The 25,979-nt window shown below is 41.0% G+C and overlaps 1 protein-coding gene across 9 annotated transcripts in view; it reads right to left on the bottom strand.

The window, feature by feature from the left end:
- The window catches only part of MPP7 (MAGUK p55 scaffold protein 7), a 263,462-nt gene that overhangs the window by 100,719 nt on the left and 136,764 nt on the right, over window positions 1-25,979 (bottom strand). For all 9 annotated transcript variants that reach the window (XM_019933608.3, XM_019933607.3, XM_019933604.3 and 6 more), the window contains 2 exons: window positions 4,958-5,035; window positions 2,331-2,411 (listed from right to left, as the gene is read on the bottom strand). In XM_019933608.3, the coding sequence (XP_019789167.1) occupies window positions 2,331-2,411; window positions 4,958-5,035 (159 nt within the window). The remainder of the gene's footprint in view (window positions 1-2,330; window positions 2,412-4,957; window positions 5,036-25,979) is intronic.

Raw genomic sequence — 25,979 nt, 5'->3', positions numbered from 1 at the left:
CTCACACAAAACAAAATTCTGATCACCAAACGCGTGACGGGTTTTCTCAACACCAAGCAATTCTCTGTGACACCACCTGGGCGTCCTACAGTTCAACCCAATTCTGAGGTCATCTTCCCAGAGAGAGCGTCAGCTCCCACAGGTTGAGGGCTCAATCCTTTAGGACTGCCCCCCCCCCCCCGACACACTTCAGACACCAGTCACCACTCCAGGCTGCCACCTGTGCTTCTGACCAACCAGCTGCAGATGTGACGTTCCAACAACCCCCTGCTTGGGTTCAATTAATTTGCTGGAGTAGGTCACAGGATTCAGGGAAACACTTACATGTACCGGTTTATTAAAGTATATGATAAAGAACTCAGATGAAGAGATACACACAGGGTAAGGTCTGGAGGGTAGGAGCATCTGTTCCCGTGGAGGTGGGTACATCACCCTCCTGGTACACGGATGTGTCCCCGAGCCTAGAAGCTCTCTGAACATCACACTTTGGGGATTTTAGGGAGGCTTCCTCAAGTGGGCATAATCAATTCTTAACTCCATTTCCAGCCCCTCTCCCCTCTCTGGAGGATGGTGGCAGGGGTGGGGTGAGGCTGAAAATTCCAAGCTTCTAATCGTGGCGTGGTCTTGCTGGTGACCAGCGCCCAGCCAGGGGCGCACCCAGAGGCGCCTCATTAGGACAAAGCTCCCTGTGCTCTAACCACTTAAAAATTTACAAGGGCTGGAGGGGACTTGTGTCAGGGACAGGGTCAAAGACAAAGAAATACAAGTGCAATACACGTTCCCAGTGTTCGTATCACTTAGGAAATTAACTAGGGTTTTATAAGCTTTGGGCCAGGAACCTGGGGCAGACACCAAAATGTACGTATCTTCTCTTATCTCATAACCACCTACGGTCACACACTCCTCTCCGGCCAAATACCAGTTTCCATCCAGTATAACCTCTTTATTATTAGCTGTTCCATTTCAAACACTCTTGAACGGAATACCAAAATCAGATCTTTTGTTTCTGGGGGGTCAGAAACATTCCTCTTTAATTTGTAAAATTGAAACCAAGATAACGCTCTCAAAAATGGAGCTTACCAAGCGCCTCGCGGGTACCCTTGCCATGCTCTGCGCCTCACGGGTACCCTTGCCACGCTCTGATTAACATCAACTTCCCAAGCGCAGTGTAAGGAAACTGAAGGAATTTTCAGAGCATTCACGGATCTCCTCCAAGCTGCTCACTGTCTGTGCACTCCGCCTTCAGCATCAGCGACCTTCCTGCACTAACCAGATCCTTATTCTTCTAGAACTAAAGTATAACTGATTTCCTCTGCACCAGTCAATTCCTCTCATATTATTAATCATAGTTCATTTACCCTTTACAGAAATACATTCATGTACTTTATATCTACTTACATGGTTTAGAAATCACGGCCCATACACGTTCTCTGTCTTTTATTTAATACTTTTTCGAATATCAGTTTAAGACCATATATAGCACAGTTCCAAAGGAGATTTTTCAAAGAAGGTAGAAATAAATAATCAGTTTTTCCATCTAGATGGACATTTTCATTCAAAAGTCTATATGTGCTTAACAGAAATCACGACATAACTGATCATTTTGATTACATAATGACTGATCTATAGGTAATTCTGACTCCTGGACAATATTTCACATACAAGCGCGGCAGTATCAAGTATAAAATGTATGGGTCATAGAACTTAATACATTAATGACCTTAGAATTAACAGGAAAATTTCTAAATCACATCGTTGACTAATCACACCTGGAGGAAAAATAAGTGATAAACTTGTAAGAAAAACAGAGACTCGAAATGGATCTGCCAGTATTTTACTGGTATTTACACTGGAAAAATGCTTTGCTCTGTAGAAATGGTACGATGCATTAAAACACAAATTGGCAGAAGAGGGGGCAGGAAATGGGGAGAGGAAGAGGAATGCTAAGACAGTCCCACAGAAAAATAGATACTGTTGTCAAATCCACTGGCACACCGTTAACTAGCCAAGCAAAATGGACCTAAACAATATCGCTAATAGGTTCTGTATCCTGTATTCTTAACTTCCTTTAAAAGAAAAACGACCTTGAAGCTCCATTATATTTGCCAACTTAAATCCTGAGCTTCCCAACTTAAGTATTTTATAGATTGTCACAACATTATCATGAAAAGCTCAACTCTTTTTCCTTCACAGGATTTGGGCGATTAAAATACTGTGCACTATTTGAAAACACATTTACTTGAAAATTGATGCTCGAAACAGAATTCATCTGAAGGCCCAGAAAGTGGCCCTTTTCGGCTATATTTATTACAGGTGTCACACGTCCTCACCTTCACATTGGGTTTTGACAGTAGTTTCAACAGCTCTCTGATCTCGCTGCTCAATGGCTTGTTCTGAAGCTCCTCCGTCAGCTGCAGGGGAGAGCACATTGACACGAAGGACAGTTAGTAAGAGCAGGGGAGCTCCACGTGCGACAACTGAGAATCTCTCTTGCTACTTTTTCGGTGATTAAGCACAAGTCAGCAGGAAAGAAAACAGACTATCAATCGCTGCTCTTCTTCTGAGGCTCTTAGTAGCCCTGATCCCAGCCCAGGCTCTCAGCTGAGTACAACTCAAGAAATCACATCGGCTAGATCACCTTCTGATTCACCGCACAGGGGGCAAATCCCAGCACTTCCTCTACGACATGGTCTTTTGCATGCAGACAAAGGACCACTTGGAAAAGGCACTGGATCAGGCTTTGACATTGTACAAAAGAAAAACACAGAAAAGAGAACTTCTGAACGAGGTGGTGAAATCCACAGAGTTTCTAAACCCCAAGTAGCTTTTGCTGTTTAGAGCTGGGGTAGAAAGAACTAGAATGCCTCTGAAAGAGCAAATGATCGGAAACTTATTATGCTCACCTACACAGTCTGTTAAATATAAAATAGGTTAATCATAAAATGACTTATAATAGGTTGACAACTACGCTGCTACCTCAGATGCTGACTGTTCTCTACCAGGATTATAAATTCCCATTGCCGGTTCCAGCTGAAGCTGAAGAAGAAAGGGGTGGAGCTTGGAACCTGCCTTGTGCTCTGCATTAAGAGGCCTCTATCAAAATCTCAATCTTAGGCTATAAGAAGGATCATATCATTTTCATACGAAGAAAAGCAAGAGTCACATAGAAAAAAGATTAGAATTATGAAAAAATACAGCACAGAATGCAAAATATGTACATATACTTTCATTTAAAAACCCTTCTCGGGCTTCCCTGGTGGCGCAGTGGTTGAGAGTCCGCCTGCCGATGCAGGGGACACGGGTTCGTGCCCCGGTCCGGGAAGATCCCACATGCTGCGGAGCGGCTGTGCCCGTGAGCCATGGCCGCTGAGCCTGCGCGTCCGGAGCCTGTGCTCCGCAACGGGAGAGGCCACAGCAGTAAGAGGCCCGCGTACCGCAAAAAAAAAAAAAAACCAAAAAAACAACAACAACAACAAAAAAAAAACCCTTCTCAAAACACTGCATGAAAGTTCCATTTGCCCCTATAGTTTCTAACAAACCAAAAATAATTGCTCTTATCTCTGGAAAGGACTTTTCTCTAAACGAGGGGTGTAATATAAATTATACACAAAAAATAAAACCAGATAAAATTGATATATTCACTGACTACACTTCAAAAAGTGCTTTTCCTTTTTCAAGGTAACATTTTTTTACAGAATTTTTAACTTACAAAAAGACACAAAAGGCTCTTTGCACTCTTGAATCAAACATTTAAATATATTGCTCTGATGAATTACAAAATGCTAAGTTTATATTTACATAAAAATCTCTAATTAAAAAAATGCAATATTGTTGTAACATGACTGGGCCTTCATTACATTGGTTTATAAATAAATATTTCCCCAAACCCTCAACAATAAATGTTCTAAAACCGGTTTTCAAGGCTCTCTCAATCGTCAAGTGTTTTGGTTCTGCAACACAGAGGTAAGCTCCTTCACAAAACATGTATATTGCAACATCCTTGTAATTTGTAATCTCTGTAGAAATGGAAGGAAAAAATGGGGACTAAACAGGGAACACACAACTTGGAGATACATTACACATGCTTTATTTTCTAAACTAGAATACACGGTAGTATCAAAGAAAATCAGCCCTTGAAGATGGTCGGTTTTTCTCATTATACCTACAGCTCTAAAATCTTACTAAGCGGAACTATAGTTTGTTTCATTGTAATAACGTAAAAGATTAAAAAACAACAGAGAGGCTGTAGGGTGTCACTAAAAGCAGCCTCCACGCCACATGCATTTCTTGCCCAGCTTAGTGTCCCCTGTAGTTCATCCAGGTCTGTGCTCAGCTCATCTGAGTCCAGAAGTCAACGGGAGAAACAGCGAGTTAGTTCCCTGACCCAGATTTCAAATAAAATTACAGCTACGGGAAATTAACTACTCCATCAATGCCAGCTGCTGCTCAAATTTATTTTTCGGTTATGAAGGTAATTTGGAAAGGTCTAATACCCATAAATCTCTACTATGCTTTACAATCCACTTAGAAAACAACCCTGACTGTTTATGTATTCCGTCCGCCTCATTCCTATGCCAGCGTCTGTCAGTTTCAAGACTGGCAGCGACACAGCCGTCTTGTCTCTATTTCTCCAAAGCTTTTCTCTTGCCTGGGACTTTCTCGGACTCTAACAGCTGATAGCATCTCTCCCCACAGAGGCACAGACTAAAATTTCTATTTCGTAATTACCAAGGCAGGACAAGAGGGTTATCTCCATGCAAAATCTTTAGGACAGGAAAGTGAAAAAAATCAGCCTAGTGTCAGCGTCAACTCAGGGATGACAGGCCTTTCGGAGACATCTGCAACTTCTTCCGGTTTTCACTCCTAGGATCACACGTCTCTGTCTGCACTAGGGTGAGCCCTGCCCCCAAGAGGCCGCGAAGGACAAGTACCCCTGAGCTCAGAAAGGCACACTTACGTCACCAGCTAAGGCTGCCGCACCCTGGAGGATGGGCGTGGGATTCTGCTTCTCGTAGTAGTGAAGTTTCTCGTGAATCTGGAAGGAAAGCAAATGCACGTAAGCTCACCTGCCAGCAAGCAGCCTGAGACATTCAACTACTTGGATCGTTTCACCAGCAACCGATCTACTGAACATTCTAAACATGTTTCTGTAAACCTACAGATGACGAAGAGGCGCGCCTAGTTCACCTACTGCCGTGCTTCAGTGTTTGTAACAAGAACTCAAACTGGGGGGTGGGACCATCATTAAATAGAACCCACGCAAAAGCTAACCTGTGTTCCCCAAACAAACATTAGCTTTATAAAACCTTTAATTTCTAAAACATAATTGCTTCAATACTTCGAGCGGTGGTTGTAGGTTATATACCTGCTAAAAACACAAGTTATGATTAAAGCAAAGCAAGAAGCTGGCAGCCGTGTTCTGACAATTTGGTGTGTAATAACCACCCAGAGCAAAGAACCAGGTGTCCTGCAGACCGAGGGCCAGCGCTCCCGGAAGACCTCACGGAGCACACAGCTCCCTTCACTTCTCGCTTTTCCTTTCTTCCAAATAGTCAGCTTCCCCCCACCCATTCAAATTTCTACAGAAAAGGGATTTCTCAAAACTAGAGACATCTCTCCTAACTATTCAGCTTCAATTTTTCATTTTGTAAAACAGTAAAATTCTATTAATACAAGATAATTTTGTCCGTTTCCCATCACCATGACCAAAGAAACACAAAGGCAAGAATACATTTCAATGCATCAGAAGACTAACTGAGTTCATTTAAAAAACCTAGAATGATAGCTAAGAATGAGGGGAGCTTTGACAAATTTGTAACTGTTGGCACCTAGTTTAATCGATTTCAACTCTTACACAGAGGCCCTTAAATTTTTTTTTGAATTATATATTTTTATACAGCAGGTTCTTATTAGTTATCTATTTTATACAAATTAGTGTATATATGTCAACCCCAATCTCCCAGTTCATCCCCTCCACACCCGTTTCCCCCCTTGGGTACCACATGTTTGTTTTCTACATCTGTGTCTCTATCGTTGCCTTGCAAACCGGTTCATTTACACCATTTTTCTACATTCCACATATATGCATTAATATACGATATTTGTTTTTCTCTTTCTTACTTCACTCTGTATGACAGTCTCTAGGTCCATCCACATCTCTACAAATGACCCAATTTCGCTTCTTTTTATGGCTGAGTAATATTCCACTGTATATATGTGCCACATCTTCTTTATCCATTCGTCTGTTGATGGGCATGCAGGTTGCTTCCATGACCTGGCTATTCTAAATAGTGCTGCAATGAACATTGGGATACATGTGTCTTTTTGATTTATGGTTTTCTCTGGGTATATGCCCAGTAGTGGGATTGCTGGATCATATGGTAATTTTATTTTTGTTTTTTAAGGAACCTCCATACTGTTCTCCATAGGAGCTGTATCAATTTACATTCCCACCAACAGTGCAAGAGGGTTCCCTTTTCTCCCCACCCTCTCCAGCATTTATTGTTTGTAGATTTTCTGATGATGCCCATTCTAACAGGTGTGAGGTGATACTTCATTGTAGTTTTGATTTGCATTTCTCTAACGATTAGTGATACTGAGGAGCTTTTAGGTGCCTCTTGGCCATCTGTATGTCTTCTTTGGAGATCTGGAGATTAATCCTTTGTCCGCTGATTCGTTTGCAAATATTTTCTCCCATTCTGAGAGTTGTCTTTCCTCTCCTCTTGTTTAAAGTTTCCTTTGCTGTGCAAAAGCTTTTAAGTTTCATTAGGTCCCATTTGTTTATTTTTGTTTTTATTTCCATTACTCTAGGAGGGGTGTTAAAAAAGATCTTGCTGTGATTTATGTCAAAGAGTGTTCTTCCTATGTTTTCCTCTAACAGTTTTATAGTGTCCAGTCTTACATTTAGGTCTTTAACCCATTTTGAGTTTATTTTTGTGTACGGTGTTAGGTAGTGCTCTAATTTCATTCTTTTACATGTAGCTGTCCAGTTTTCCCAGAACCACTTACTGAAGAGGCTGTCTTTTTTCCATTGTATATTCTTGCCTCCTTTATCAAAAATAAGGTGACCATATGTGTGTGGGTTTACCTCCGGGCTCTCTCTCTTGTTCCACTGATCTATATTTTTGTTTTTGTGCCAGTACCATATTGTCTTGATTACTGTAGCTTTGTAGTATAGTCTGAAGTCAGGAAGTCTGATTCCCTGCATCTACTGAGATGATATCATTTTTATTCTTCAATTTGTTAATATGGTGTGTCACACTGATTGATTTGCACATATTGAAGAATCTTTGCATCCCTGGGATAAATCCCACTTGATTGTGTATGATGCTAAATTTAACGTGTTGTGGGATTCTGTTTGTTAGTATTTTGTTGAGGATTTTTGCATCTATATTTATCAGTGATAATGGCCTGTAATTTTCTTTTTTTGTAGTATTTTTGTCTGGTTTTGGTATCAAGGTGATGGTGGCCTCAGAGAATGAGTTTGGGAGTCCCTTCCTCTGCAATTTTTTAGAAGAGTTTGAGAAGGATGGGTGTTAGCTCTTCTCCAAATGTTTGATAGAATTCACCTGTGAAGCCATCTGGTCCTGGACTTTTGTTTCTTGGAAGATTTTTAATCACAGTTTCAATTTCATTACTTGTGATTAGTCTGTTCATATTTTCTATTTCTTCCTGGTTCAGTCTTGGAAGGTTCTAAGAATTTGTCCATTTCTTCCAGGTTGTCCTGTTTATTGGCATACAGTTGCTTGTAGTAGTCTCTTAGGATGCTCTGTATTTCTGTGGTGTCTGTTGTAATTTCCCCTTTTTCATTTCTAATTTTATTGATTTGAGTCCTCTCCGTTTCTTGATGAGTCTGGCTAAAGGTTTATCAATTTTGTTTATCTCCTCAAAGAACCCGTGTTTAGTTTTATTTATCTTTGCTATTGTTTTCTTTGTTTCTATTTCATTTATTTCTGCTCTCATCTTTACGATTTCTTTCCTTCTACTAACTTTGGGTTTTGTTTGTTCTTTCTCTAGTTCCTTTAGGTGTAAGCTTACATTGTTTGACATTTTTCTTGGTTCTTGACGTAGGATTGTATTGCTATAAACTTCCCTCTTAGAACTGCTTTTGCTGCATCCCATAGGTTTTGGATCGTTGTGTTTTTGCTGTCATTTGCCTCTAGGCATTTTTTGATTTCCTCTTTGATTTCTTCAGTGATCTCTTCGTTATTTAGTAACGTATTCTTTAGCCTCCCTGTGTTTGTGTTTTTACGGTTTTTTTTCCCCCTGTAAATTTCAAATCTCATAGCATTGTGGTCCGAAAAAATGCTTGATATGATTTCAATTCTCTTAAATTTACCGAGGCATGATTTGTGACCCAAGATGTGATCTATCCCAAAGAATGTTCCGTGTGCACTTGAGAAGAAATGTAATCTGTTGTCTTCAGATGGAATATCCTATAAATACCAATTAAATCTATCTGGTCTATTGTGTCATTTAAAGCTTGTGTTTCCTTATTAATTTTCTGTCTGGATGATCTGTCCATTGGTGTGAGTGAGGTGTTAACGTCCCCCACTATTATTGTGTTACTGTCGATTTCCTCTTTTATAGCTGTTAGCAGTTGCCTTATGTATTGAGGTGCTCCTATGTTGGGTGCACATATATTTATAATTGTTATGTCTTCTTCTTGGATTGATCCCTTGATCATTATGTCCTTCCCTGTTCCTTGTAACATACTTTATTTTAAAGTCTACTTTATCTGATATGAGTATTGCTACTCCAGCTTTCTTTTGATTTCCGTTTGCATGGAATATCTTTTTCCATCCCCTCCCTTTCAGTCTGTATGTGTCCCTAGGTCTGAAGTGGGTCTCTTGTGGACAGCATATATATGGGTCTTGCTTTTGTATCCATTCAGCGAGACTGTGTCTTTTGGTTGGAGCATTTAATCCATTCACATTTAAGGTAATTATTAATATGTATGTTCCTATTCCCATTTTCTTAATTGTTTTGGGTTTGTTTTTGTAGGTCCTTTTCTTCTCTTGTGTTTCCCACTTAAGGAAGTTCCTTTAGCATTTCTTGTAGAGCTGGTTTGGTGGTGCTGAATTCTCTCTTAGTTTTTGCTTGTTTGTAAAGCTTTTGATTTCTCTACTGAATCTGAATGAGATCCTTGCCGGGTAGAGTAATCTTGGTTGTAGGTTCTTCCCTTTCATCACTTTAAATATATCCTGCCACTCCCTTCTGGCTTGTAGAGTTTCTGCTGACAAATCAGCTGTTAACCTTTTGGGAGTTCCCTTGTATGTTGTTTGTCGTTTTCCCCTTGTTGCTTTTAACAATTTTTCTTTGTCTTTAATTTTTGTCAATTTGATTACTATGTGTCTCGGTGTGTTTCTCCTTGGGTTTATCCTGCCTGGGACTCTGCACTTCCTGGACTTGGGTGGCTATTTCATTTCCCATGGTAGGGAAGTTTTCGACTATAATCTCTTCAAATATTTTCTCAGGTCCTCTCTCTCTCTCTTCTCTTTCTGGGACCCCTATAATAAGAATGTTGGTGCATTTAATGTTGTCCCAGAGGTCTCTTAGGTTGTCTGCATTTCCTTTCATTCTTTTTTCTTTATTCTGTTCCATGGCAGTGAATTCCACCATCCTGTCTTCCAGGTCACTTATCCGTTTTTCTGCCTCAGTTATTCTGCTATTGATTCCTTCTAATGTATTTTTCATTTCAGATATTGTATTATTCATCTGTTTGTTTTTTCTTTAATTCTTCTAGGTGTTTCTCCTTTAATTCTTCTGGGTCTTTGTTAGACATTTCTTGCATCTTCTTGATCTTTGCCTTCATTCTTTTTCTGAGGTCCTGGCTCATCTTCACTATCATTATTCTGAATTCTTTTTCTGGAAGGCTGCCTAGCTCCACTTCATTTAGTTTTTTCTCTGGGGTTTTATCTTGTTCCTTCATCTGGTACTTAGTCCTTTGCCTTCATTTTGTCTATCTTTCTGTGAATGTGGTTTTCCTTCAACAGGCTGCAGGATTGTAGTTCTTCTTGCTTCTGCTGTCTGCCCTCTGGTGGATGAGGCTATCTAAGAGGCTTGTGCAAGCTTCCTGATGGGAGGGACTGGTGGTGGGTAGAGCTGGGTGTTGCTATGGTGGGCAGAGCTCAGTAAAACTTTAATCCGCTCATCTGTTGATGGGTGGGGCTGGGTTACCTCCCTGTTGGTTGTTCGGCCTGAGGCGACCCAACACTGGAGCCTACCTGGGCTCTTTGGTGGGGCTAATGACAGACTCTGGGAGGGCTCACACCAAGGAGTACTTCCCAGAACTGCTGCTGCCAGTGTTCTTGTCCTCATGGTGAGACACAGCCACCCCCCGCCTCTGCAGGAGACCCTCCAACACTAGCAGGTAGGTCTGGTTCAGTCTCCTATGGGGTCACTGCTCCTTCCCCTGGGTCCCGAGGTGCACACTAGTTTGTGTGTGCCCTCCAAGAGTTGAGTCTCTGTTTCCCCCAGTCTTGTCAAAGTCCTGCAATCAAATCCCACTAGCCTTCAAAGTCTGATTCTCTGGGAATTCCTCCTCCCGTTGCCGGACCCCCAGGTTGGGAAGCCTGACGTGGGGCTCAGAACCTTCACTCCAGTGGGTGGACTTCTGTGGTATAACTGTTCTCCAGTCTGTGAGTCACCCACCCAGTGGTTATGGGATTTGATTTTATTGTGATTGTGCCCCTCCTACCGTCCCACTGTGGCTTCTCCTTTGTCTTTGGATGTGGGGTGTCTTTTTTAGTGAGTTCCAGTGTCTTCCTGTTGATGACTGTTCAGCAGTTAGTTGTGATTCCGGCGCTCTCGCAAGAGGGAGTGAGCGCACGTCCTTCTACTCCACCACCTTGAACCAATCTTGGTGCCCTTAAATTTTTATGCTTGAAAACTTACTTTAGCCCCTTCTTATTTCCAGTTGAGGAGATTGCCCCCCACTATATATGAAAAACAGTTGTACCTCATGGTTTCCTGTTTTTAACAGGTATCAAGTAAAATACTCTTTTAATTATGCTCAAAGCTAACCAAACTCTCTTGTAAAATGTCTGGAAGATAGATTTTATTTTGATTAGGCAGATGCTATAGCTAAGAGAGGATTCTATTACCTTTTTGGCAACCCGGTACCTAACGCAAAGCATCAGGGAAAGAGTTTTGACACTTATGATATTACCAGAATGATCAGGGCAACATTTTTACTTAATATCTTGGAAGCTTTCAACATTTATCATATTACGGAAATAAACACATTTTACGGAATACAAGCCATGAAACACGTAACAGTTGATTTGAAGGAGCTAAGAAAATATAATCTAAAATGAAACCAACTGTCCTAAAAGCTAAATTAATTTTGCTTAAATAATTATCAAGAATTAAAAAAAAGAAAAAAGAAAGAATTAGGGAATTAGGTCACCTGAACCTATACTATCATAGAATACTAAACTTACCTGCTCATAAAACTTATCTAACTTTATTGCAACTACCTGTTTAAGTGTCTGCCTTCCTGCAACAATAAGCCCCGAAGCTCATGTGCCTGTCTGTATTACCTCAGCCTAGTTATCAGGACTCTTCATAACATGGTCTTCAATGAGTTTAGTATTTTAATTCTAAACTCACAAGAACACTAAAAGGTAGATATTACAGATAAACACATACACAGTTAAATAACTGGCTATGGTCCCACAAATGGCAGAGCTGGGATTTAAAACTCAAGCCATCTGGCTTAGCTTCAGGGCACTTAATCACCCCACTGGCCTCTCAGATCTCGTCTGCGTTCTCCACTGACCTCATTCACTGTTGAATGAATATGACAGAAAGGAGGCTGGATAGAGAGGTGACAAATCACAACGGCTGTTGCCACTGACAACAGGATGATTGACGGTTCCCGTCCACCCCTCCCCCCTTGGTTCTTCCCTTCCTATGGTTTCTACTTTTTCTAGATTTATCAAACTACTATAATTATAACCTAAAACTACAGGCCCCAATTAAATACGTTATTTCTCCACTTCATTTGCTTCTTCTGAGTGTCTTTTAAAAACAGCTTCCTCTTTCTCCATCATCCTTCCAAGACCCTCACTCAAGGATACAAGAGCCCACCCTCCCCTGCCTGTCCCTGGACTTTGTACTAAATCGAGAATATTTTAAATGTTCTCCTAGAATTTCCAGATGCTGGCAACCCTTTGTCTAGATGTGTTTTACTTCAGTACATAATTTTAAAATTTAAGTTGGTTAGCAAAGTAAAAATTACTCTAAATAATTTTGAACTGTTCACTGTTTCCAAACATCTTGAAATTCTGCTTTTTACTAGTATTTATAATACTAGGAAGAAAAATTTAAAACCAAACTGATGTAAAAACTCTAATATAAAAACAGGTAACACGTACAGCCGTGACCCCAAGGTTGCTCAACAGCATGTTCTGACGCTGGACCCATACTCTGCTTGTTCGCTATGCTGAGTCACCAGCTGCGTGGCTCCTGGACCGAGTGCTTGGACCGTGGCTAGTGGGCCTGAGGAACCGAATTTTTAATTTTAATTAATTTAAATTTAAACATCAGTGTGTGGCTAGTGCCTTCTATACTGGATGACATGGCATCGTTTCATGCTATGCACTATGTAATTTCCCTTTACACCCCAGAAAAGTTCACTCTGATAAACAGGTTGGCAAGTTTCCCAGAGGGGTAACGTTCTGGAATCCAAGAGACAAATATATAACCAAAGTCGTGGCTTCCGCAATAAGGCAAACAGCATCCCTCACTAAGTATTATGGATTCGCCAAATGTGCAAAATCTCATTTATTTTAAATAAACGTTTCCCTTTGCAGATCCAACCGCGTAATAAAAGTGTACTTCATTTTTTCTCCCTTGAAGAACAAGAAGAGAGTAAAACTGGAAGGAATTGAGGAGAGAAAGGACCTGGGGTAAAAATAAAAGAGTCTGGGGAGAAGGGGAGACTCTGGTTACATTAATTTCATATGATAGAAAAATATGCAATTATTCAAAACCAAGATCCTAAAAAAGAATGGCATGTGCTAAAATGTTTAAAATACACTATGAAGAAAAAAGGACAACTCGAAATGTATATACGTTTATGCTCTATTAAGTAGTGTCCATAAGGGTTTGTTTTCTGTAATTACATTTCTAGTCAGAAGAAGTCAGTTAAAATAAAATTCATTTGTATATGTAATCAAGGCTTATACGAAAGCTATAGGTACCTTCACTTACATTCACATCTTGAAAATAAATGTTCAATTTCTATAAGGAAATCTGGTGCCAGTAATCTAATTTCGGTACACGTACAGTAGAAACTGCCTTAAATGAAGCTTCAAAACAAAAGTATAAATAAAGCTTGACCAATCTCAATGCAATCATTTGTTTTAAACCTCTCAATGATGTGTAGAGGTAAACTGAAAACCACCATCAAGGTTACCTAAATGGTGATATTAAATGAACCAAAGCTGTAAAATCCTTTTGCCTTCTATTATGAGTATTAAAAAGCACAGTGGTTTGACTCTCTGCTGTGTTTATCATAGTACCCAATCTAGAAATGGCACATGTGCACACACACACACGCACACACACACGCACGCACCGCTATCTCCCTCCTTTATTTAAAAGCATGAAGAGGAGGGAATTCGGTATTAAAAGAAGATCCGTGCATCACAATGACAACCTAGCTGAAAATTACACACTATATTGTGTAAAGGTTGCAAAAGTGAAAGTCTTCTAATGGCTGGGACCCTCTTTTAAAAAGAATAATTTAATCTTTCTCCAAAAGGAAAACAAAACAAAACAAAAAAACTTTAGCTCAAGAGAAAAAAAGGGACAAGAAAGAGAAGGGTAAATTTAAAACTGAAAAACAAGAAAACAACGAAGAGCAGAGGCAGTAGTGCTAACTGTATGTCCTCCTCTCCGTTTCCTACTACTCATCTCCCTCTTTGGGCTAATTTTCTTGGCTGACACCTCCAGAAAAAAATTTTATAAAACTGATGAGAGCTGACATTCTTGTTTTGTTCCTGTCTTTAACGTGATAAATTCTGGCTTCACAGCGCCACAGATAAATATTATCTCGTGAAATCAGGACCGATGCATTCTAAATTTATCAAGAGTATTTTTAAAGAATGAATGCTCAATTTCACAAAATGTTTCTCAGTATATACACATTGTGTTTCCTATCTGATCCGTTAATATGCGTGCTCTTTATAAATTTCCAAATACTAACCCATCCAACCCACAATGAACTTCAAGTGTTACGATGTATTTTTCTTCTAATGTGCGGGGAATTCCACTGGCCAATACTTTACTTAGAATTTCTGCATCAATATTCATAATTAAGACTGACATTTCTTTTTGTCCTGCCTTTACTGGGTTTTGATATCAATGTTATACTCATTTCGTTATTTTAAAGTTATGGAAGCTTTCTACCTTTTATATGCTCTGGGAACATCTAAATACCAGTGGAGTGATCTCTTCTTTAAATATCTGAAGGCATTCCCCTGAGAAACCAGCTGTCTCTGATATATTTTGGTATTTTATTTCTTCTGGTTCGTTTACAGCAATTTCTCCAATTAGGTGTTTCTATCTCTCCTAGTATCAGCTGCAGAAAATACTATTTCCTAGAAAATTATCCATTTTTGTCTGGCTTTAAAAAAAAGCTACCTGAAGCTACTTAAGCAAAATAGTCTCTTAGAAGTCTTTGAATTTACTCCATATTTTTTTCTTTGTTACCATCTCTTATTTGGTGTTTGTAACTTTATTTTCACCCCTCATCCCTACGTTAGTTAACTAATACTGATTTTACTGTGTTTTCAAAGAAACACCTTCTAGATTCATTAGTTTTTACCATTTTTGTTTTCTAATATTTTTCTGTTCTTATCTTACTTTATTCCTTCTTTCTTTACGTGACCCAGCCCCACACGTACGTCATACAAACGACTGGGGACAAAAGAAAAGGTACGCTACTCTAATCGGAGTTTTACTCATTCATAAAATATTAAATGAAATAAACACCCATCCCAGGAGAAAGATACTCAGAGGCAATTTGGAAACAACATATGGCAAGAGTGTAAGTGCTTCTAACCCTTCTATTTAGAAAGGTAACGGGGGAAAGAGCTAAGAGGGCATAATCACACAAAGGGGAGATTCAGGAGATCTGTTTAGGTTAAAATATGATTTGTCCCTCTTCATTATTCATTAATTGAAGAGAGGAGAAGGAAGACATTCTTGTCCGCTTTCGCTGCTGCACACTTTAGCGCTCCATTCACAGTGCTCAGTACAGGGTGGTACATCAGACCACCCGCACTGCTGGTGGCGTGAAGGCGACAGAGGACTCGCTGTTCATTCCCTCTGTCCACTAGGAAACTGGAAGTGAGAGCATGTGCTTGCCTCTCCCTCTTTTCATCTCTGCCCTCCTTTCAGGTGATGCTTCTAATGATAAGGAATGCCAAAAGTGGTTTTCATGTGTGTTTTTAAAAAATTTTAGTCATTGTGTATAGCGCACTATTGCTTACTTCTAAATATTTTCTTTTTTTTACTGAAGTGTAATTGATGTACAATATTGTATAAGTTATAGGTGTACAATACAGTGATTCACAATTTTAAAGGTCAAACTCCATTTAGTTATTACGAAATATTGGCTATATTCCCCGTGTCGTACAATATCCTTGTAGCTTATTTTATACCTAATAGTTTGTACCTCTTAACCCCTCCCCCTCCCCCATTCCCTCTGCCCACTGGTAACCACTAGTTTGTTCCCTATATCTGCGAGACTGTTTCTTATTTGTTATGTTCACTAGTTTGCTGTGTTTTTTAGATTCCACACACAAGTGATATCATACAGTTTTTGTCTTTCTCTGTCTGACTTATTTCACTCAGCATAATGCCCTCCAAGTCCATCCATGTTGTTGCAAATGGCAAAAATTTCATTCCTTTTTATGGCTGAGTAATATTCCACTGTGTATATGTACCACGTCCTCTTTATCCATTCCTCTGTCAATGGACAATTAGGTTGTTTCCATGTCTTGGCAACTGTGAACAGAATAGCACGGACTGTTTATGGATGTATATGTGTCTAAAAATATGAGAGTGTGTATGGGAATATATCCAGCAGTTTCAGCACGGGCCTCTAGCCACGCCTCTTACGATTTATTTCATACGGTATCTGAAGCAAATATACGAGGTTAATAGCGCTTTAATTCTGATGCTGGGTGTGCAGCTTATTTATCATATTTTCTTATTTTTTATATGTCTGAAGTGTTTTAAAATGGAACATTAATAATGAAAACATTTTCAACAATTTTAGATGTTAGAAATAAACAAATGGGACAAATATATATGTGTGTGTATAAGTGGATCACGTTGCCGTACACCTGAAACCCTGCGAATCAACTACACTTCAATTAAAAACAACACGTTCTATTATCGTTTTAAATGTACATAAGTGGCACTGCTTCTGTTACGACTGGAGTTTTCATTCAGTACGGTCTGCCATGTCTGTGTTGATACACGCGGATCCAGTTCGTTCATTCTGACAGCTGAACGATATTCCATCATATTAATCAACAGTAGTTTATATGCCCACTTTTCAATTGAGGAACACTCTGGCCCTTAACACATTTTGCTATTAAATATCCACTCACGGGACTCCTTCCTGCCCTGCCTGGGTGCCTGGAAGTGTGTGCGTGTTCCCCGTGGCCCCAGGACCCTTGCTAATACTTGGCATCAGCAGACATTCTGCCAGTGACACGCCTGTGAAACGCAGTCTCCCTGAGGTTTCCCTGTTCATGATAGTTCCTGCGGCCGACAGCTGCTCTCCGACACCAACCCTCGCCCTCCACGGGGACTCCCTGCGGGCGGACAGCGGCGGCGGGCCAAGGGCCGCACTTCCGAGGCCGTCCACTCCTCCCTCGCCTTGCAGCCTGGTGAACGCGTGTGATCAGCCGTCAAGCAAGGACCGTAAGCGTTACGTTCTCAGTGAGGAAACCGGCTGGTTTCCCCCACCCGGGTGTGGGTTAAGAGAAGGGCTTAAGAGACAGCAAAGCCACCAGATGGAAGGAAGCTGGGTCCCCAAATGCCTCAGGAAGGAGGGTAACACATCCCTAAGGCAAATCCCTCCAAGTGATGACTGAGTGAGAAATAACCTATTGCACCTAAACCAGTCCAGCTTTTGGACTCTCGGTCCATTGCCGATCCTACCTTAAATAAATAACTGGTGGCCCCAGGCAAACAGAAGTCATTTTAACGCAGCCAGAAACATCTAGCTCTTTCTTTACGGCTCTGCATTTTCTTTCTTAATAAAACACTCCCTATCCTAATGTAATAACGAGATTCTCCTGTGACTACTTTAAAGTTCTACCGCGTTACTCTGAACACTGAAGTCTTAACCCACACCCACGAGGAGCTCTCGACCTTTATCTTTCTCCAAAAGGACACAACGTTTAATCCTTTTACACTGACAGGTATTACTACCCGTGACTTATGACACTCCCACGTACAAGCGTCTGCATCTGAGCTCTCTATCCTGTTCCGATTGGTCTCTCTAAGCCGATGCCGTTACTACAGTTTTATCGACACTTTTGATATTTAGTAAGGCAAAAGTTCTTAGCCCTTTATTCTTATGCAAAGCATTATGGATCCCATATTCCATGAAAAACTGAGTTGGCATGTCTTAACCTCTTCTCTCTCTGCATTCTGGGAATTTTCCCGAAATCTATCTTATTTACTCGCTGTCTTAGGCTGTGTCTAATCTCTGAGGAACCTAGCCACAGAGTTTTTTGGGTGTTTTTTTTAATGACTGTACTTTTTATTCCTATAGTTCAAAGAGTTTGACAAATCTTTCTGTTCTGTTTTCCTAGCACCTAGTGTTCTTATGACTGAGGCCTTCCTTCACGCTAATACCACTTTAAGCGTACTTACTTTATAAGCCGTAAGATGTGTATTATATAGACTGCCTAGGTTTTAATCTTGCTATTGGTGGTGTCTGCTGACTGCAGGCTGAAGGGAAACTGTTTTCTCAAATGCTCTGTAACCTGGGGCATTATATGAGGGAGTCCTGGGTGAGAGATATACCTTTTCAGAAATACTTTTTTATTTGCTTCCGAGGGCACTAGCTCCTTGGCTAATTTCACAGCTCAGGACTCTTGGATTTTGCAGATAAAAAACTCAAACCCCAAGCTGTGGACCAACAGATTCGTGGTTACAAATTCTTAGAGTAGACTTTCTTCTGTTCCTACCTTATCCCAGGATGAGGCCGACCAGATTCTTCACCATCTCCCTAGAAAGCGACTTGGCGTCTTCCACTCCTTCCCAGCCGCTAACAGAGTAACCCTAGGAGAGTAGCTGTCTTCTGTGTTTTGTGTTTCCCAGCCGTTCGTGCAGCTGGAAGGTCAGGACAGTGACCCGCAACCCCAGCTCTGGCCAACGGCTCCATCACAGGCACAGCAGAAGCTCAAACGGTCAGTTACCTGCAGAGCATCTGGTTCCCACCTCACTTCTAAAACAAGGGATTTCCCTTTCCTTCTTACAAGCTCAGAAATGCATTTCAAAGAATGTTTGCAATTACCCAGAACTTCTAAGAATTTCTTGTAGGAACTAGAAGGCTGAGTTGGTCAGTTAATGTGAATTAATTCTGGCCTCTAACAAGGTAGCACCCAGTTCCCTTGTGCAATACTATTATAAAAGGGAAAAAATCACCTTTTACTTCTAGGAGGAGAGTCTAAGAACCTTTATATTTGAATTTTCATGAGTACTTAGGTTCATTTGGCTGGCGAGATCCATTTTGGTCAGTGTTTCTACCTGATCTTAATTTTTTTTTAAGTTATAAAGAACAGTTCATCTAATTTGGAATTACTTTTTCATGGCTAAAGGAGAGATCCTTATAATGTCTTTGTCTCTAGACCCTCCTTCTCTACGGCGTGAGTTTATGGTATACTTGTGCTTATAAGCACAGTCAACAACAGAGCTTTGAGGCTGTAACTTTACTCCAGGGATACAGCCAGAAGCGGGGTGGGGGGAGCCTTTCCACGGGAGGCCACTGGGAGCCCCTGGTACTTTGCCTGCAAGTCACGCCAGGGTGCTTGCAGCATTGCTACAAAGATTCTTATAACGGACATGGGATAAAGTGGTTATAAGCACCAAAAACAGTTTTTAGGCTTAAGATAAATTATAAAAAGCAACAAACCATCAACCTTTTGATTCTGGTTGACTGTGTACTGATTCTATTTGAAATCACTTCCCGGAACTTTCTCCACAGATCAGATTCCTTTAGTTCCCAGAACAATATTCTAGAGGGAGTAGCCACGGCATTAAAGTTTCTTTGGAATGTGTTAGTAATTCAGAAAAAATTGAACTTGAATTATTCACTCCAGAAGTAGATAAACTGTCCAATATTTGTACATACCTCTTTCATTTCTGCCCTCATAGTGAAATGATCAGATTTGCCATTAAAAAAAATTTGTATTTCAATACTAATTGAAAAGCTGGGAACTGCTCAATTTATAAGAGTGATGGTGGATGTTACCATGAATGGCAGATGGGGTGGTGTGAGATCATGGAACTTGGGCAGGTCTCAACGTACAAGTAGCGGTCCACTGTGTTCTAGGCTTGCTTGCATTGGGTCGGCCAAAAGTTTCGTTCGGTTTTTTCCATAAGCTGGCTCTAGTGGCACTTAGCTGTCTTTAACTTCATTCGGAACAATTCTGTTAGATTGTACGTGACACCTGTCATATCAGCGTGCGTTTAAAAAAAGACTTATCAAAATTGGTGAATTTTCATGTAGCCATTTTAATATTGAAGATGGAAGAAAAAAAGCAACACTTCCAGCACATTATGCTTTATTATTTCAAGGAAGGTCAAAATGCAACTGAAACGCAAAAAAAAGATTTGTGCAGTGTACAGAGAAGGTGCTGTGACTGAGCGAACATGTCACAAGTGCTTTGTGAAGTTTCGTGCTGGAGGTTTCTCGCTGGACGATGCTCCACGATCGGGTAGACCAGTTGAAGTTGATGGCGATCAAATCAAAACAATAATTGAGAACAATCAACGTGATACCACGCAGCAGATAGCCGACATACTCAAAATACCCAAAGCAAGTGTTGAAAATCATCTGCACCAGCTTGGTTACGTCAGTCGCTTTGATGTTTGGGTTCCACATACGTTAAGCGAAGAAAACCTTCTCGACCATATTTCTGCATGCGATTCTCTACTGAAAGGTAACGAAAACATTCCATTTTTAACACAAATTGTGACGGGTGATGAAAAGTGGACACTGTACAATAATGTGGAACAGAAGAGATCATGCGGCAAGCGCAATGAACCACCACCAACCACAGCAAAGGCCAGTCTTCATCCAAAGAAGGTGATGTTGTCTATATGGTGGGATTAGAAGGGAGTCCTCTATTATGAGCTCCTTCCGGAAAACCAAACGATTAATTCCAACAACTACTGCTCCCAATTAGACCAACTGAAAGCTGCACTTGACGAAAAGCATCCAGAATTAGTCAACAATAAATGCATAATCTTCCATCAGGATAACGCAAGACCGCATGTTTCTTTGATGACCAGGCAAAAACTGCTACAGCTTGGCTGGGAAGTTCAGATTCATCCGCCGTATTCACCAGATGTTGCACCTTCAGATTTCCATTTATTCTGGCCTTTACAAAATTCTCTTAATGGAAAAAAATTCAATCCCCTGGAAGACTGTAAAAGGCACCTGGAACAGTTCTTTGCTCAAAAAGATAAAAAGTTTTGGGAAGATGGAATTATGAAGTTGTCTGAAAAATGGCAGAAGGTAGTGGAACAAAAGGGTGAATACGTTGCTCAATAAAGTTCTCGGTGAAAATGAAAAACGTGTCTTTTATTTTTACTTAAAAACCGAAGGCACTTTTTGGCCAACCCAACAGTTTACATTTTAACAAACAAGCACTGGAATTACAGCTTTAAAAGAAAATCTTTTAGGAACAAAAGACGGCATCAGCTGTCTTTAAAAAGTGGCAAACTGCATGTCTAGGGTCCACGTTATGGGGTGGATGGCTCTCAGCAGATTGCAGCCTCCTGGAAGCCTATGCAAATTGTTTGCATGTATTTTTCTAGGAAAGTAATCCAAAACTCTCACCAAAATCTCAAAGGGACCTATGATCCCAAGAAGGTTAAAAATTCTTATTTCAGGTTCCCAAATACAGATGGATGATTCGTGCTAAGAGGCTTAGACCTCACCCTTCCCAAAAAGCCATTTAAAGAGGAACTCCAAGGCCGGATTTGTGCTGCCCTCCATTCTCCTTGTAGAGATCGGGGGCGGGGGCGGGGGTTGCTCTGGAAACAGGAAACCAGTTAGGAGGGCGCCACTCTACTGCTAAGAAATCCCCGCAGACCTGGCGCTGCTCCGGTGCAGGTTACGTTGCTGGTTCCTCGGGCCCAAAAGACTCCATCCCTTCCCAGTAGCCACCACTACTGCCTCTACCCCCAAGCCTGCTACAGGATGGGATAGACAGACACCCCTCAGTAGCCGCAGGGGACTGGTTCCAGGAGCCCCTGTGGGTACCAACGTCTGCAGATGCGCAAATCCCTTCTATAAAGTGGGGGGGAGCAGGGAATACAGCTGGCCCTCCCTATCCGCAAGCTCCCCGCCCGTGGGTTCAGTCAAAACCTCCCAGCTGTTGTTTTTCTTGCTGCCCCCAAAGATAAGCATACAGGTCCACGATGTTTTAGGGACTTTACGGCTATTCACATGGGGGCAGAGGACAAGGGCAAAGAAAAATAAACATGAAGAATTTATAACGTTCTCACGGTTGTTAAAAATGAAGTATCAATTTAATTTATTAAGAGCCTTGGATCCAATTACATCTGAGTTTAAATCCCAGTTCTGCACCTTACTTGCCAGTCAGACAATTTACTTAACTTTTGCAATGGACTGAATGTTTATGTTTCTCCTCAAATTCATATGTTGAAACTTACTCCCCGCCAATGTGATGGTACCAGGAGGTGGGTCTTTGGGACGTGATTAGATCATGAGGGCAGAGACCTCCTGAATGAGGTTAGTGCTCTTATAAAAGGGAACCCAGAGGGCCCCTTTCACCCTTCCACTATGTGAGGACACAGAACAAAAAGAGCGGTGTTGATGAACCAGGAAACAGGCCCTCACCAGACCTCCAATCTGCTGGCGCCTTGATCCTGGACTTCCCAGCCTCCAGAACTATGAGAAATACACTGCTGCTGTCTGTAAGTCCCCAGTCTATGTATTCTGTTAAGGCAGACTAAAGGAACTAATATAACTTCCTAGGCCTCAGTTCCTTCATCTTTAGACTAGGATAACAATAGTACCTACTACATACGGTTATTGTGAAAATTAAAGTAACCATTAAAAGACCTTCACGCTGTCTCTGGAAAACAGAAAATACCCCATCAATGGTAGTTTATGTCCTGATTCTCCTTCAGACCCTCCACTGACATTCCAGGGAGAGGACACGTTACTTCCTCCTTGACGACAGACATCACATCGCACACACATAAGATATGACTGATGCCTAAAGATAACACCAAAGCAGAATTACCACCTCTGCTCAAGCAGAGAATACACATTTCTGACTAAATGCCTCCCGCTTTGGCATTTCTTCAAAAACAGTCAAAGTAAACGAAGAAAAGGACTTGAACGAAGGCAGTGGCCACAGGGTTAAGAAAGCCTGGGTGGAGGCAGAAAAGGCAGATGTTAATTCTGACCACGGCAAGCAGCGAACGATGGAAGAGAGCGCAAAATCAGTGAGATTTCCAGGCACGATGTGGTTTGCGATGAAAAATGTAGATCGACACGTTTGTTAACATGTGCAAAAAGGACCTGTCTTAAAGCGGCCATCACCCTAGCTGCCCTATTCCCAAAGGAGGAAGGTCTGTCTTTGGGGAGAAGGAAGGACAAACTCCTCACACAGGAAAAAGTTTAACAGCTGGATGCAAGGGTTCTCGGCAAAAACAGTAACCATCAGAACTACTTCCGAGACTAGACCAAGCTGGCCATCACTGCCAGCCATCACCTCCCTGTGGGAATTTAAAGACCCTTTGCCCACAATCTCAAGTTCTGTTGACGTTGATGAGGAAACGCATAGTTTTGAGATGAGGTAGGATCTGGTAGGGAAAGCAGAGCACATTCCACTGTGACTGTATGGAAAATGAGTGTTAGACAGGAACCAGACTTCACTCACAGTGGAAATATCTAGCAAACATAAATTAGTTGTCACTTCCTTACTCAAATCTGTCAATGCCTTGCCACTGCACTTGAGATTAAGGGTTTGCTTGTCAATGCACTTCGAAATTCAAGATAGCTGGGGTCCTGCAGGACGCAGCCCCTGCGGGGTTCCAGCTCAAGCTACTCTCCCCCAAGTGCCAACCACAGGGATCTTCAAGGCTTTCTCTCCGCCTGCAGTGCTGCTGAGCTGTGCCGGGTCCCCACACTCACCTTTGGGTCCCAGCTCAAATGCCACTTACACAAAGACACAGTCCCTAACAGTCCCACCCAATCACGTTAGCACGCCCCCATTACTCGTCCTGATAGATCCCTATTCTTTTTGATTATCACCCTTATCAGATTTCGGACTTGCGGATCCATGATAATGAAATTAATACACTAGGGACGATGTCCCTAGAGTTCCCACTATATCCCTTGCTCCTAGCCCAATACCTCCCATAAAACAGAAGCTCAAAAGTTATAATTATTATTAATTAATGCACCCATTAATTAATGATATGCCCACGTATGATTATGCCCACGTCATAATAATTAATTAATTATGCCCACGTATGATTTTGTAGTTCCAGGCACTGGGCACGTGGAAAACTGTGCTTCAATGAGTTATGCGAGCTTTCCAAATGTTTACACATTTCATGGTACAACAACAAAATCATGTTTGTTAATATCACCACTGATGTCATCCAAAAGGGAAAGTGGCAACCTCACAGTGGCAGATACAAGGTCTTCAAGATTCTACTAACTGCGTGAAAGCTTGGATTTCATCACTGGCAACACTACGGCTGCTTGCTGTCCTTGAAGCGACAGGCTCACTTCAATTATTTGAGAAGATGTTTTCCAAACATCACCTAATCTGGATTAACACTGTTTCTGTGTCAGTCATTCTCAGAAGTACAAAAGGTACCCTATGAAAAAAAGGCAGCTGGTTTAGCTCTCGAAACACATAGTCCTGCAATTGCTCTGATACCTGGCAAAGTGCTGAGCACATCCCACGTCTTCTATGTTACAAGGACTTGAGAGCAGAAAGACATGGCCTCAATGGTTACGATTTAATGCAATAAACCGTCTTTTCTGCTTCATCAAGCACAGTCTTAATTAAATCTGGCGTTTGTTTTTTACTGTGAGTGCACAGCGGTAAGAACTTAGTGACGACCAACTAGTACCATTTGGGGCCACTGCCCTGACTTGTTGTGGACGCACCAGCTGTCTTACCCACTGTTGCTTTTCTCCATCAGTGCAACTGCCAATCCAGTGATGAAAGCAAATAACATCATAATATTATTATGAAAATAGTTTTGACCTTGCGGACCCCTGAAACAGTCTCCAGGACCCTCGGGGTTTCCACGGACCACACTCTGAGGGTCGCTGCCATTTAAAATTCTGAGTGCACATAACAAAGGAAGCAAAGCTAATACTTCTTTGTGGCTGCACCCACATGGCGAGTTATACGACTCTAGCATAGGAATGTTAATATTTTCTACCTTATGCACACTTTCTTTGGGATCTAGCATTTGACCTAAAACCACGGGTCCAGGTTCATGATACCTGTTACTCTCAGAACCAGGGGGTACTTTTCTATAAAGCCGCACGTTCCAGGTCTGCAAAGTGGTGACGGGACGCTTTAAATAAAAGACTAGTATACTTTAAAGAGTTAACTTAAACACAGACACACAGGTTTCAGCATTCCATGAAAGCTAACTTTGCTCGATCCCTTCATGTTTCATTATTCACATTTTTTCAAAGGTCTGACTTTGATGTCTTGCACTCTGGCTTGTTGCTGCAACTGTTAGTACATTTAAACCTAAGCGATTTATAACAGTGTCCCAGACCAAGTGCCCCTGGCGTCAGCCCAACACTGCTTTTATCATCTTCTTTATTTATTGCACCGTTTCAAAACTGTCCTTTCTCTCACACATTTGTATAAATTTTTCAATTTTATATTTTTTCCTTTTACGTATTTTTATGTCTAAAACGCTATGCTATTTGTCCGCTTTGTATAATAACATAAAAAGGCATCTGCTTGCTCTACTACCATCACAGCCGGGATACTTTAACTCGCTTAAATAATTGTAATTGCAGCGAAGCTAATTGCAAGTGTACCACAACTTAAAAAATGGCATTCTTTTCTTCCCCTCTAAGTTTTATATAAAAACACAGCTCACCACTCCCCTCCTATTCCTGGCAGAGTTACCGAAAATGTTTATCTTTCTATGAAAAAGCATTTTTAAATAGAAAAACAAAGCTGCTATTATATGAGACTGTGCAGACATGAGTAATCAAATATACCTCTTGGTCAATAAGAAACAAAAACTTATAATGACTTTGCTTATATAGGAAGATGGCCCTTAGGTGGGCAGGAGAAACTTGGAACAAAATTAACTGTTTTAATCTTGTTCCAAAACAAAATTTTCCTACCACCTCAAAGCCGAACGTCCTAGGCTTCTAAAGTGTAACTTGAAGTATTTATAATTTATTTCTAGTAAAAAAAAAAAAAAGAAACCTCAATTTTCCAAGATTATTTTCCCAACTTTTCACTCAATTAAGTCCTTAGTATTGTAAGGGTATATGTGAAACCACTTTATAGAAATGGAACTGTAAAAACTGTATGCCTTTCCACTAGCTTTAAAACTATCTCAGATACCAAAAGGTAAATAAAATCTATTTTTAAATGGCAGAGGTGAAAACATAATTACTGGTTTAGTTTAGGCCTCCAAAATCCCACGTCACAATTCACAGTGCAGTTGAATTCCATCTT

This window comes from Tursiops truncatus, chromosome 2 (assembly GCF_011762595.2).
Source record: "Tursiops truncatus isolate mTurTru1 chromosome 2, mTurTru1.mat.Y, whole genome shotgun sequence".
NCBI classification, from domain to species: Eukaryota; Metazoa; Chordata; class Mammalia; order Artiodactyla; family Delphinidae; genus Tursiops; species Tursiops truncatus.
The sequence above is the reverse complement of the archived record's forward strand: the minus strand, read 5'-3'. Positions and strand labels throughout refer to the sequence as shown.